Below are 13,672 nucleotides of genomic sequence, written 5' to 3'. Positions count from 1 at the left end.
TATACACCTCTCTATGTTTGGGTTCATGTTCATAACTGGAAACACTAGTGAAACATGTCCCTTATATCTGTGATCATGTTTTTTACACAGAGATCCTATTAAGTTATACTATGTAATTCAATGTTTTTTACACAGAGATCCTATTAAGTTATACTATGTAATTCAATGTTTTTTACACAGAGATCCTATTAAGTTATACTATGTAATTCTCATGTTTTTTACACAGAGATCCTATTAAGTTATAATATGTAATTCTATGTTTTTTACACAGAGATCCTATTAAGTTATACTATGTAATTCAATGTTTTTTACACAGAGATCCTATTAAGTTATACTATGTAATTCAATGTTTTTTTACACAGAGATCCTATTAAGTTATAATATGTAATTCAATGTTTTTTTACACAGAGATCCTATTAAGTTATAATATGTAATTCAATGTTTTTTTACACAGAGATCCTATTAAGTTATAATATGTAATTCAATGTTTTTTTACACAGAGATCCTATTAAGTTATAATATGTAATTCAATGTTTTTTTTACACAGAGATCCTATTAAGTTATACTATGTAATTCTCATGTTTTTTACACAGAGATCCTATTAAGTTATAATATGTAATTCTATGTTTTTTACACAGAGATCCTATTAAGTTATAATATGTAATTCTCATTGTAACGGTTGTCGTCTGGAATGGAGGACCAAAACGCAGCAGGAATGTGGATGCTGATCTTGTAATTTATTTTAAACCAAGAAAACACCAAAATAACAAAAGAAGAACTCACGAACAACAAAACAGTCTTGTCATGCTCACACAGGCAAAACAAGAAACAATCTCCCACAAACACTAAACCAAACACATACCCATATATAGGACTCCCAATCAGAGGCAACGAGAAAACACCAGCCTCCAATTGAGAGTCCAACCCCAATAAACCAGACATAGAAATACAAAAGACCAGAGACCACATAGAAATACAAACATAGAACATTACCCAAAAACCCGGAAATAATAAATCAAACGCCCTACTAAATAAACCACCACCCCGAACCACATAAAACAAATACCCTCTGCCACGTCCTGACCAAACTACAATAACAAATAACCCTTATACTGGTCAGGATGTGACACTCATGTTTTTTACACAGATATTCTATTAGGTTATAATATGTAATTCTATGTTTTTTTACACAGAGATCCTATTAAGTGTTAATATATAATTCTCATGTTTTTTTACACAGAGATCCTATTAAGTGTTAATATATAATTCTCAGGTTTTTTATTTTTTATTTTTTTTTACACAGTAGTTCTGTACATTTTGGTTCATGTTCTAGAAATGGTATTTCTATCTGGACAGGGACGTGACCTACTCTGTAGTATAAACGCAGCTCTGTGTGTTCGGGTTCAGGGTACATGATGACTGGCATGGAAGCACTTATCTGACATTCATTATTTACCTGTGAATATCAAGGGAATCGACAATCCAACAAGATCATACGAACAATAACAGCCTAACAAAACAGCAGGAATATACCGCTGAAATACATCCATGTTGATAAACTGTTTTTGACATTTTTTGTTGTTGTTTTGTTACTACGTTATAGTAGAGGTTGCAGGAAGAACGAACGTACAAAAACGTGATACCAACAGAGAGACACGTCATGACAAAACAGAGGATCTGATGTTAGACCCGACAACTACTACACACAAACAACACAGCGAATAGGATTTATTTTGGACATTGATTACAAGTCAAACACAGTTACGCGGTTGATCGACTGTCTGTTATGTTATAGCAGAGGTGTTGCTGTCAGTACTGTGTAACACATCCCCACCTGGCTCCTCTCAGAGCTCCCCCCACACACACACACACACACACACACACACACACTCATAACACCGCTCAAAGCTAATCTCATTATTATTCAGTCAGAGATGGTCTGCGTCCCAAAATAAAAACACCCTATTCCCTACATAGTGCACTACCCCGATGGGCCCTGGTCAAAAGTAGTGCACTACGTAAGGGGAATAAGGTGCCATTTGGGACACAGCCACATCTCTGTATATCAGACTGAATAATGAGATTACCTTTGAGTGGTGTTCGGAGTGTGTGTGTGTGTGTGTGTGTGTGTGTGTGTGTGTGTGTGTGTGTGTGTGTGTGTGTGTGTGTGTGTGTGTGTGTGTGTGTGTGTGTGTGTGTGTGTGTGTTTGTGAGTGTGTGAAAGAGAGGTGATACTGTAGGAGGAATAGTAATGTTGTACAGGCAAAGCCAACACATCGCTCTACTAAACAATGTGTATTTACCTCCTCCTCCTCTTCCTCCTCTTCCTCCTCCTCCTCCTCCTCACACAACACTAGCTGCCTCCGATGCTCTAAATGAGAGAGAGTCTGTGTCCCCAATGGCACCCTATTCCCTACATTAAAGTGCCTCTGTAATAAACTAAAGCATCACAGCCTGTTCTAGGTTTCGTTTTTTTCTTGATGTGTGGTGAGTTAGCAAAGTGATTAAAACATTCAGATACAATGCCCTCGGAAAGTATTCAGACCCCTGGACTTCTTCCACATTTTGTTACGTTACAGCCTTATTCTAAAATATCAATCTACACACAGTACCCCATAACGACAAAGCAAAAAACTGGTTTTTAGACATTTTTACAAATGTATAAAAGAAAAAACAGTATCACATTTACATAAGTATTCAGACCCTTTACTCAGTACTTTGTTGAAGCACCTTTGAGAGTGATTACAGCATTGAGTCTTCTTGGGTATGATGCTACAAGCTTGGCATACCTGTATTTGGGGAGTTTCTCCCATTCTTCTCTGCAGATCCTCTCAAGCTCTGTCAGGTTGGATGGGGAGCGTCACTGCACAGCTATTTTCAGGTCTCTTCAGAGATGTTCGATCGGGTTCAAGTCCGGGCTCTTTTCTGGGTCACTCAAGGACATCCAGAGACTTGTCCCGAAGCCACTCCTGTTGTCCTGTTGGAAGGTGAACCTTCGCCCCAATCTGAGGTTTTCATCAAGGATCTCTCTGTATTTTGCTCCGTTCATCTTTCCCTCGATCCTGACTAGTCTCCCAGTCCCTGCTGCTGAAAAACATCCCCACAGCATGATGCTGCCACCACCATGCTTCACCGTAGGGATGGTGCCAGGTTTCCTCCAGATGTGATGCTTGGCATTTAGGCCAAAGAGTTCAATCTTGGTTTCATCTGACCAAAGAGTCTTGTTTCTCATGGTCTGAGAGTCCTTTAGGTGCCTTTTGGCAAACTCCAAGCGGGTTGTCATGTGCCTTTTACTGAGGAGTGGCTTCCGTCTGACCACTCTAGCATAAATGCCTGATTGGTGGAGCGCTGCAGAGATGGTTGTCCATCTGGAAGGTTCTCCGATCACCACAAAGGAACTCTTGAGCTCTGTCAGAGTAGCCATTGGGTTCTTGGTCCCAAACTTTTCCATTTAAGAATGATGGAGGCCACTGTGTTCTTGGAGACTTTCAATGCTGCAGAAATTACCGATAGCTGCAGTGTTAGTTGGCTAGCGGTGTGTGGATCTGTGGCACTGGAGCTGTCTTATGTATCAGTGGTGGTCCTGTGATGGTGCTAGCATGGCAGGGTGTGGGGGTATAGAGAGCAAGGCTCGCCCACACTGACCTAAACCTGACTCGCTCAGACTCAGATTATGTGTGTGTATTTGTATTTGTTAAGGATCCCCATTAGTTCCTGTGTGTGTGTGTGTGTGTGTGTGTGTGTGTGTGTGTGTGTGTGTGTGTGTGTGTGTGTGTGTGTGTGTGTGTGTGTGTGTGTGTGTGTGTGTGTGTGGGAAATATATAGGGACTCACTGTTCTACAGTACGAAGGATATTGTCTGTGATAAACTATATATACAAAAGTATGTGGACAGCCCTTCGAATTAGTGTATTCGGCTATTTCAGCCACACTCGTTGCTGACAGGTGTATAAAATCGAGCACACAGACATGCAATCTCCATAGACAAACATTGGCAGTAGAATGGGCTTTACTGAGGAGCTCAGTGACTTTCAACGTGGCACCGTCATAGGATGCCGTCTTTTCAACAAGTCAGTTCGTCAAATTTCTGCCCTGCTAGAGCTGCCCCGGTCAACTGTAAGTGCTGTTATTGTGAAGTGGAAACGTCCAGGAGCAACAACGGCTCAGCCGCGAAGTGGTAGGCCACACACGCTCACAGAATGGGACCGTCGAGTGCTGAAGCGCGTAGCGCGTAAAAATTGTCTGTCCTCGGTTGCAACACTCACTACTGAGTTCCAAACTGCCTCTGGAAGCAACGTCAGCACAATAACTATTCGTCGGGAGATTAATGAAGTGGGTTTCCATGGCGAGCAGCCTCACACAAGCCTAAGATTACCGTCCGCAATGCCAAGCGCCGGCTGGTCTGGTGTAAATCTCTCCGACATTGGACTCTGGAGCAGTGGAAACGCGTTCTCTGGAGTGATGAATCACACTTCACCATCTGGGTTTGGTGGATGCCTGGAGAACACTACCTGCCCCAATGTATAGTGCCAACTGTAAAGTTTGGTGGAGGAGGAATAATAGTTTGAGGCTGTTTTTCATGGTTCGGGTTAGGACCCATTAGTTCCAGTGAAGGGAAATCTTAACCCTACAGCATACAATGACATTCTAGACCTGCCTTCAACTTATGGCAACAGTTTGGGAAAGGCCTTTTCCTGTTTCAACATGACAATGCTCCCGTGCATAAAGCAAAGCCCATACAGAAATAGTTTGTTGAGATCGGTGTGGAAGAACTTGACTGGCGCCTGCACAGAGCCCTGACCTCAACTCCATCGAACACCTATGGGATGAATTGGATCGCCTACTGCGAGCCAGGCCTAATCGCTCAACATCCGTGCCCAACCAAACAAATGCTCTTGTGGCTGAATGGAAGCAAGTCCCCGCAGCAATGTTCCAACATCTTGTGGAAAGCCTTCCCAGAAGAGTGGATGCTGTTATAGCAGCAAAGGTGGGACCAACTCCATATTAATGCCCATGATTTTGGAATGAGATGTTTGACGAGCAGGTGTCCACATACTTCTGATAATGTAGTGCATTTAGGGACTCAATGTTCTACAGTATGAAGGATATTGTCTGTGATAATGGATATAGGGACTCTTCCTGCAGGTGTCTTAGTTCACATCCAACTCTGTGTTGCTATTCTGACTGTGTGTGTGTGTGTTTGTGCTTACCATTGTGTGTGTGTGTGCCCTGCAGGTGCCTTCTGCTATTGTGCGGTGCCAGCGTGCGGGCATCACAGTGCGCATGGTAACAGGTGATAACATCAACACTGCCAGGGCCATCGCCATCAAGTGTGGCATCATCCACCCTGGAGAAGACTTCCTGTGTATCGACGGCAAGGAGTTCAACAGGAGGATCCGCAACGAGAAGGGAGAGGTAAGCTACGACAGGGAGTTCACTCCCAGACAGATATCCAGGAGGAAGAGGGTTGGGTTGGCCAGTGGTAATGGTAGACAGTAGACTAGTACAGGGAGTTCACTCCCAGACAGATATCCAGGAGGAAGAGGGTTGGGTTGGCCAGTGGTAATGGTAGACAGTAGACTAGTACAGGGAGTTCACTCCCAGACAGATATCCAGGAGGAAGAGGAAGAGGGTTGGGTTGGCCAGTGGTAATGGTAGTTCAGGGTAGACAGTAGACTAGTACAGGGAGTTTTCCAGCCTCTTCTCAGGGACCCCCCCCTAGCCGTTCCATGTATTTCATATGTTCCACAACTAGCACCCCTGATTTAACGTGGAAATGAATCATCAAGGTTACAACGTTTGGGGGGGGGAAATGTAAAACTGGTGAACCATCTGAGGGTCCCTGAGGAGAGCTTTGAGAACCCCTACATACATTCTCCACTGTATGTTCCGTCGGGATAAAGGACCTCTAGGACTCTGAAATATTCTATTGATTGAAACCTTTATTTTGACAAGAGTCATGCTAAGAACAATATCTATTTTTTTTACAGATGAACCCTTTCATTACAAACACATTACACACGTCAGTACAATATCAAAAGCATAAAAACAGAGATATAAAACACAGTCGTAGAAAACAAAACACAAAGTACCCTTTACTCTTTACTACAGGTTGAGCAGGAGCGCATGGACAAGGTGTGGCCTAAACTGCGAGTCCTGGCTAGATCCTCCCCTACTGATAAACACACACTGGTTAAAGGTGAGAGAGGAGGGTCTCTAGGTTTGTCTACTAGCCGTGTCCTGTACCACGCTATTGTCCTGCTGTGTATGTCAACTGTTTGAACCCAATGCCAACATGAAGTTCCCTTGGGAGAAAGATACACATTCTATTCTAGTCTATTGTATTCTGCTCACCTCTGCCCTTCACTTCTCTGCTCTTCTCTTCTCTGCCCTTCACTTCTCTGCTCTTCTCTGCTCTTCTCTTCTCTGCCCTTCACTTCTCTGCTCTTCTCTGCCCTTCTCTTCTCTGCCCTTCACTTCTCTGCTCTTCTCTTCTCTGCCCTTCACTTCTCTGCTCTTCTCTGCTCTTCTCTTCTCTGCCCTTCACTTCTCTGCTCTTCTCTGCTCTTCTCTTCTCTGCCCTTCACTTCTCTGCTCTTCTCTTCTCTGCCCTTCACTTCTCTGCTCTTCTCTGCTCTTCTCTTCTCTGCCCTTCACTTCTCTGCTCTTCTCTGCCCTTCTCTGCATTTCTCTGCTCTTCTCTGCCCTTCTCTGCATTTCTCTGCTCTTCTCTGCCCTTATCTGCTCTTCTCTGCCCTTCACTTCCCTTCTCTTCTCTGCCCTTCTCTGCTCTTCTCTTCTCTTCTCTGCCTTTCACTTCTCTGCTCTTCTCTTCTCTGTCCTTCTCTGCATTTCTCTGCTCTTCTCTGCTCTTCTCCCGTTCTTCTGAATGTGGTTGCCCTTACTGAACCCCTGTGTGTTGGGTTGTGTCCTCTAGGCATCATAGACAGCTGCTTGACAGACCAGAGACAGGTGGTGGCGGTGACAGGAGACGGGACTAACGATGGACCAGCCCTGAAGAAGGCTGACGTGGGATTTGCCATGGTAGGACCTGCAGCTGGAGGCATACTGTATCTACATATCTTACTATAGTGTACCTCACCACACCACACCTCACCACACCACACCTCACCTACCACACCTCACCACACCACACCACACCTACCACACCTCACCACACCACACCACACCTCACCTACCACACCACACCTACCACACCACACCTCACCTACCACACCACACCACACCTCACCTACCACACCACACCTCACCTACCACACCTCACCTACCTCACCACACCACACCTCACCTACCACACCACACCTCACCTACCACACCACACCTCACCTACCACACCACACCTCACCACACCACACCTCACCTACCACACCACACCACACCTCACATCACCACACCACACCACACCTCACCTCACCTACCACACCACACCTCACCTACCACACCTCACCACACCACACCTCACCTACCACACCACACCTACCACACCTCACATCACCTCATCACACCACACCACACATCACCTACCACACCACACCTCACCACACCACACCTCACCACACCATACCTCACCACACCTACCACACCACACCTCACCACACCTCACCACACCTCACCACACCTACCACACCACACCTCACCACACCTACCACACATCACCTCACCACATCTCACCACACCACACCACACCTCACCTCACCACACCTACCACACCACACCTCACCACACCTACCACACCACACCTCACCTCACCACACCTCACCACACCACACCTCACCACACCTACCACACCTCACCTCACCACACCACACCTCACCACACCTCACCTCACCACACCTACCACACCACACCTCACCTACCTCACCACACCTCACCACACCACACCTCACCACACCTCACCTCACCACACCTACCACACCACACCTCACCACACCTACCACACCTCACCTCACCTCACCACACCACACCTCACCACACCTCACCTCACCACCCCTACCACACCACACCTCACCTACCTCACCACACCTCACCACACCACACCTCACCACACCTCTCTCACCACACCTACCACACCACACCATCACCTCACCACACCACACCTCACCACACCACACCTCACCTACCACACCACATCTCACCACACCTACCACACCACACCACACCTCACCTCACCACACCACACCTCACCACACCTACCACACCTCACCACACCACACCTCACCTACCACACCACACCTACCACACCTCACATCACCACACCACACCTCACCACACTACACCTCACCACACCTCACCACACCACACCTACCACACCACACCACACCTCACCACACCTCACCACACCTCACCTCACCTCACCACACCTACCACACCACACCTCACCACACCTACCACACCTCACCACACCACACCTCACCTACCACACCACACCTACCACACCTCACCACACCACACCTCACCACACCACACCTCACCACACCTCACCACACCATACCTCACCTCACCACACCACACCTCACCACACCACACCTCACCACACATCACCTCACCACACCTCATCACACCATACCTCACCTCATCTCACCACACCTCACCTGACCACACCACACCTCACCACACCACTCCTCACCACACCACACCACACCTCACCTCACCTCACCTCACCATACCTCACCTCACCTCACCTCACCTTACCATACTTCACCATACCTCACCTCACCATACCTCACCACACCCCTCACCATACCTCACCACACCATACCTCACCATACCTCACCACACCATACCTCACCACACCTCACCACACCATACCTCACCATATCTCACCACACCTCACCATACCTCACCACACCATACCTCACCACACCATACCTCACCACACCTCACCGTACCTCACCACACCATACCTCACCATACCATACCTCACCTCACCATACCTCACCATACCTCACCATACCATACCTCACCACACCACACCATACATCACCACACCTCACCGTACCTCACCACACCACACCATACCTAGCTACAACTACTATGACTGCTGTAGCATTACAGCTAGCTACAACTACTATGACTGCTGTAGCATTACAGCTAGCTACAACTACTATGACTGTGGAGTGGATCCATCGTTAGAAACCTTGAAATCTCCTGATATAACCCAAGCAGCATCCTCACTACTACACACAGAACGCACACACCAGCACTGCTGTAGCTACAGTGGAACAAGAGCGCCTCTTAGTGGTGAGATGTGGTGGTACATACACGCAATCTGCAACGCCAGGGTTGTCTCTCAGTTGATATGTGGTACTTCTTCTTTCTTTTTTTAAGCCCATAACAATGTGTGTGAGGTGTATACTTTTTGTTTCAAAGTAGATTTGTTTAAGACTACCCAGAAACACTCTGTGTAACCCTGATTTATTAACCCACTGCAGTAAAAAGTTCAAATGATACGAGGTGAGAGATTTAACATGAGAAATGGGATGAGGTAATAACACCTCTTGTTTTTTGAAGAAATTATTGCTTTGCGTCTACATAGTGTTCCTTTTCTACATGGATTCACAAAATAAATAGATTCTATTACATGACAAAAATACAAATATATTTAAAAAATTAAAACCAGAAGCACATTTATTAAACCATACCTCTTCTCTCTGCAGGGTACAGCCAGTATTAAACCATACCTCTTCTCTCTGCAGGGTACAGCCGGTATTAAACCATACCTCTTCTCTCTCTCCAGGGTACAGCCGGTATTAAACCATACCTCTTCTCTCTCCAGGGTACAGCCAGTATTAAACCATACCTCTTCTCTCTCCAGGGTACAGCCAGTATTAAACCATACCTCTTCTCTCTCCAGGGTACAGCCAGTATTAAACCATACCTCTTCTCTCTCTGCAGGGTACAGCCGGTATTAAACCATACCTCTTCTCTCTCCAGGGTACAGCCGGTATTAAACCATACCTCTTCTCTCTCTGCAGGGTACAGCCGGTATTAAACCATACCTCTTCTCTCTCTGCAGGGTACAGCTGGTATTAAACCATACCTCTTCTCTCTCTGCAGGGTATAGCCGGTACAGACGTGGCCAAGGAGGCGTCTGACATCATATTAACGGACGATAACTTCAGTAGCATAGTGAAGGCTGTGATGTGGGGGAGAAACGTCTACGACAGCATCTCCAAATTCCTCCAGTTCCAGCTGACTGTCAATGTGGTGGCTGTCATCGTGGCCTTCACTGGGGCCTGCATCACACAGGTAACACACACACACACACACACACACAAACACACACACACACACACACACACACACACACACACACACACACACACACACACACACACACACACAGCTGCCTGTCATCGTGGCCTTCACTGGGGCCTGCATCACACAGGTAACACACACACACACACACACACACACACACACACACACACACACACACACACACACACACACACACACACACACACACACACACACACAGCTGCCTGTCATCGTGGCCTTCACTGGGGCCTGCATCACACAGGTAACACACACACACACACACACAAACACACACACACACACACACACACACACACACACACACACACACACACACACACACACACACACACACAGGTAAGAATGGGGCGGCAGGTATTCCAGTGGTTAGAGTGTTGGACTTGTAACCGAAAGGTTGCAAGATTGAATCCCCCGAGCTGACAAGGTAAAAATCTGTCGTTCTGCCCCCTGAACAATGCAGTTAACCCACTGTTCCTAGGCTGTCATTATTAATAAGAATTTGTTCTTAACTGACTTGCCTAGTTAAATAAAGGTAAAATAAATAAAAAATAATCTCATTTGTTATTTTGACGCCTTTGCTGTAATGTCTCCACGTCTGTTATTACGATGGCTAGGGGATTTAGGGCCAGAATCAGCAGTGAGGGTGAGAGGTGACAGCTCTGCCTCGTTCCCCTGGAGAGACAGAATTGAGGGTGGTCTAGACACTAACCTGTAGTTAGTCGATGTAGATGTAGATAGTAGATGTAGTTAGTAGATGTAGATGTAGATAGTAGATGTATATATTAGATGTAGTTTGTAGATGTAGTTTGTAGATGTAGATAGTAGATGTAGATAGTATATGTAGTTAGTGGATGTAGATGTAGATAATAGATGTAGTTAGTGGATATAGTTTGTAGATGTAGATGTAGTTAGAAGATGTAGATGTAGTTAGTAGATGTAGTTAGAAGATGTAGATGTAGATAATAGATGTAGTTAGAAGATGTCGATGTAGTTAGTAGATGTAGATATTAGATGTAGTTAGTAGATGTAGTCAGTAGATAGTAGATGTAGATAATAGATGTAGATGTAGATAATAGATGTAGATGTAGATAGTAGATGTAGATAGTAGATGTAGATAGTAGATGTAGATGTAGTTAGTAGATGTAGATGTAGTTAGTAGATGTAGATGTAGTTAGTAGATGTTGATGTAGTTAGTAGATGTAGTTAGTATATGTAGTTAGTAGATGTAGATGTAGTTAGTAGATGTAGATGTAGTTAGTAGATGTTGATGTAGTTAGTAGATGTAGTTAGTAGATGCATATAGTAGATGTAGATAGTATATGTAGTTTGTAGATGTAGATGTAGATAGTATATGTAGTTAGTAGATGTAGATGTAGTTAGTAGATGTAGATGTAGTTAGTAGATGTTGATGTAGTTAGTAGATGTAGTTAGTAGATGCATATAGTAGATGTAGATAGTATATGTAGTTTGTAGATGTAGATAGTAGATGTAGATAGTAGATGTATATAGTAGATGTACATTTACATTACATTTAAGTCATTTAGCAGACGCTCTTATCCAGTGCGACTTACAAATTGTAGATAGTAGATGTAGATAGTATATGTAGTTAGTAGATGTAGTCAGTAGATAGTAGATGTAGATAGTAGATGTAGTTAGTATATGTACATGTAGACGTAGTTAGTAGATGTAGATGTAGATAGTATATGTAGTTAGTATATGTACATGTAGACGTAGATGTAGATAGATGTAGTCAGTAGATAGTAGATGTAGATAGTAGATGTAGTTAGTAGATGTAGATGTAGATAGTATATGTAGTTAGTAGATGTAGTTTGTAGATGTAGATAATAGATGTAGTTAGTAGATGTAGATAGTAGATGTAGATGTAGTTAGTAGATGTAGATAGTAGATGTAGATGGAGTTAGTAGATGTAGATAGTAGATGTAGATGGAGTTAGTAGATGTAGATAGTAGATGTAGATAGTAGATGTAGATGTAGATTGTAGATAGTAGATGTAGATAGTAGATGTAGATGTAGATAGTAGATGTAGATATGTAGATGCTGTTTGTAGATGTAGATGGAGTTAGTAGATGTAGATAGTAGATGTAGTTAGTAGATGTAGATGTAGATAGTATATGTAGTTAGTAGATGTAGTTAGTAGATGTAGTTTGTAGATGTAGATGTAGATAGTATATGTAGTTAGTAGATGTAGTTTGTAGATGTAGATAATAGATGTAGATGTAGATAATAGATGTAGATGTAGATGTAGTTTGTAGATAATAGATGTAGATAGTAGATGTAGATGTAGATAATAGATGTAGATAATAGATGTAGATAGTAGATGTAGATGTAGTTAGTAGATGTAGATAGTAGATGCTGTTTGTAGATGTAGATGTAGATAGTATATGTAGTTAGTAGATGTAGTTTGTAGATGTAGATGTAGATAGTAGATGTAGTTAGTAGATGTAGTTTGTAGATGTAGATGTAGATGTAGATAATAGATGTAGATAGTAGATGTAGATGTAGTTAGTAGATGTAGATAGTAGATGCTGTTTGTAGATGTAGATGTAGTTAGTAGATGTAGATAGTAGATGCTGTTTGTAGATGTAGATGGAGTTAGTAGATGTAGATAGTAGATGCTGTTTGTGGATGTAGTTAGTAGATGTAGTTAGTAGTTTGTAGATGTAGATGTTGTTTGTAGATGTAGATGTAGTTTGTAGATGTAGATGTAGTTAGTAGATGTAGTTAGTAGATGTTGTTTGTAGATGTAGATGTAGTTAGTGTAACAGCTCGGACACCCACGCATACACCACAAGACATGCCGCCAGAGGTCTCTTCACAGTCCCCAAGTCCAGAACAGACTATGGGAGGAGCACAGTAATACATAGAGCCATGACTACATGGAACTCTATTGCACATCAGTTAACTGATGCAAGCAGTAAAATCAGATTTAAAAAAACTGGTAAAATACACATTATGGAACAGCGGGGACTGTGAAGAGACACACACACACAAAAGGTAGACACACGCACTCTACACACACACATAGATTATAATATTGTTGTATGGTGGTATTATACATGTTGTATTGTAGATATGTAGTGGTATAATAATGTTATATGATGTAGTGTTTATCTTTTGTTTTATATGTAATGTAAGTGCCTTAATGTGTTTGGACCCCAGGAAGAGTAGCTGCTGCATTGGCAGGAACTAATGAGGATCCATAATAAACCCCAGGAAGAGTAGCTGCTGCCTTGGCAGGAACTAATGAGGATCCATAATAAACCCCAGGAAGAGTAGCTGCTGCCTTGGCAGGAATTAATGGGGATCCATAATAAACCCCAGGAAGAGTAGCTGCTACCTTGGCAGGAACT

The 13,672-nt window shown here is 43.7% G+C and overlaps 1 protein-coding gene across 10 annotated transcripts in view; it reads left to right on the top strand.

Moving 5' to 3' along the window:
- Positions 1-13,672, top strand: part of atp2b2 (ATPase plasma membrane Ca2+ transporting 2) — a 212,181-nt gene that overhangs the window by 181,085 nt on the left and 17,424 nt on the right. For all 10 annotated transcript variants that reach the window (XM_045705378.1, XM_045705371.1, XM_045705370.1 and 7 more), the window contains 4 exons: positions 5,235-5,414; positions 6,111-6,198; positions 6,937-7,043; positions 10,077-10,268. In XM_045705378.1, coding sequence (XP_045561334.1) covers positions 5,235-5,414; positions 6,111-6,198; positions 6,937-7,043; positions 10,077-10,268 — 567 coding nt within the window. The remainder of the gene's footprint in view (positions 1-5,234; positions 5,415-6,110; positions 6,199-6,936; positions 7,044-10,076; positions 10,269-13,672) is intronic.

This window comes from Salmo salar, chromosome ssa22, assembly GCF_905237065.1.
Source record: "Salmo salar chromosome ssa22, Ssal_v3.1, whole genome shotgun sequence".
NCBI classification, from domain to species: Eukaryota; Metazoa; Chordata; class Actinopteri; order Salmoniformes; family Salmonidae; genus Salmo; species Salmo salar.
The sequence above is the reverse complement of the archived record's forward strand: the minus strand, read 5'-3'. Positions and strand labels throughout refer to the sequence as shown.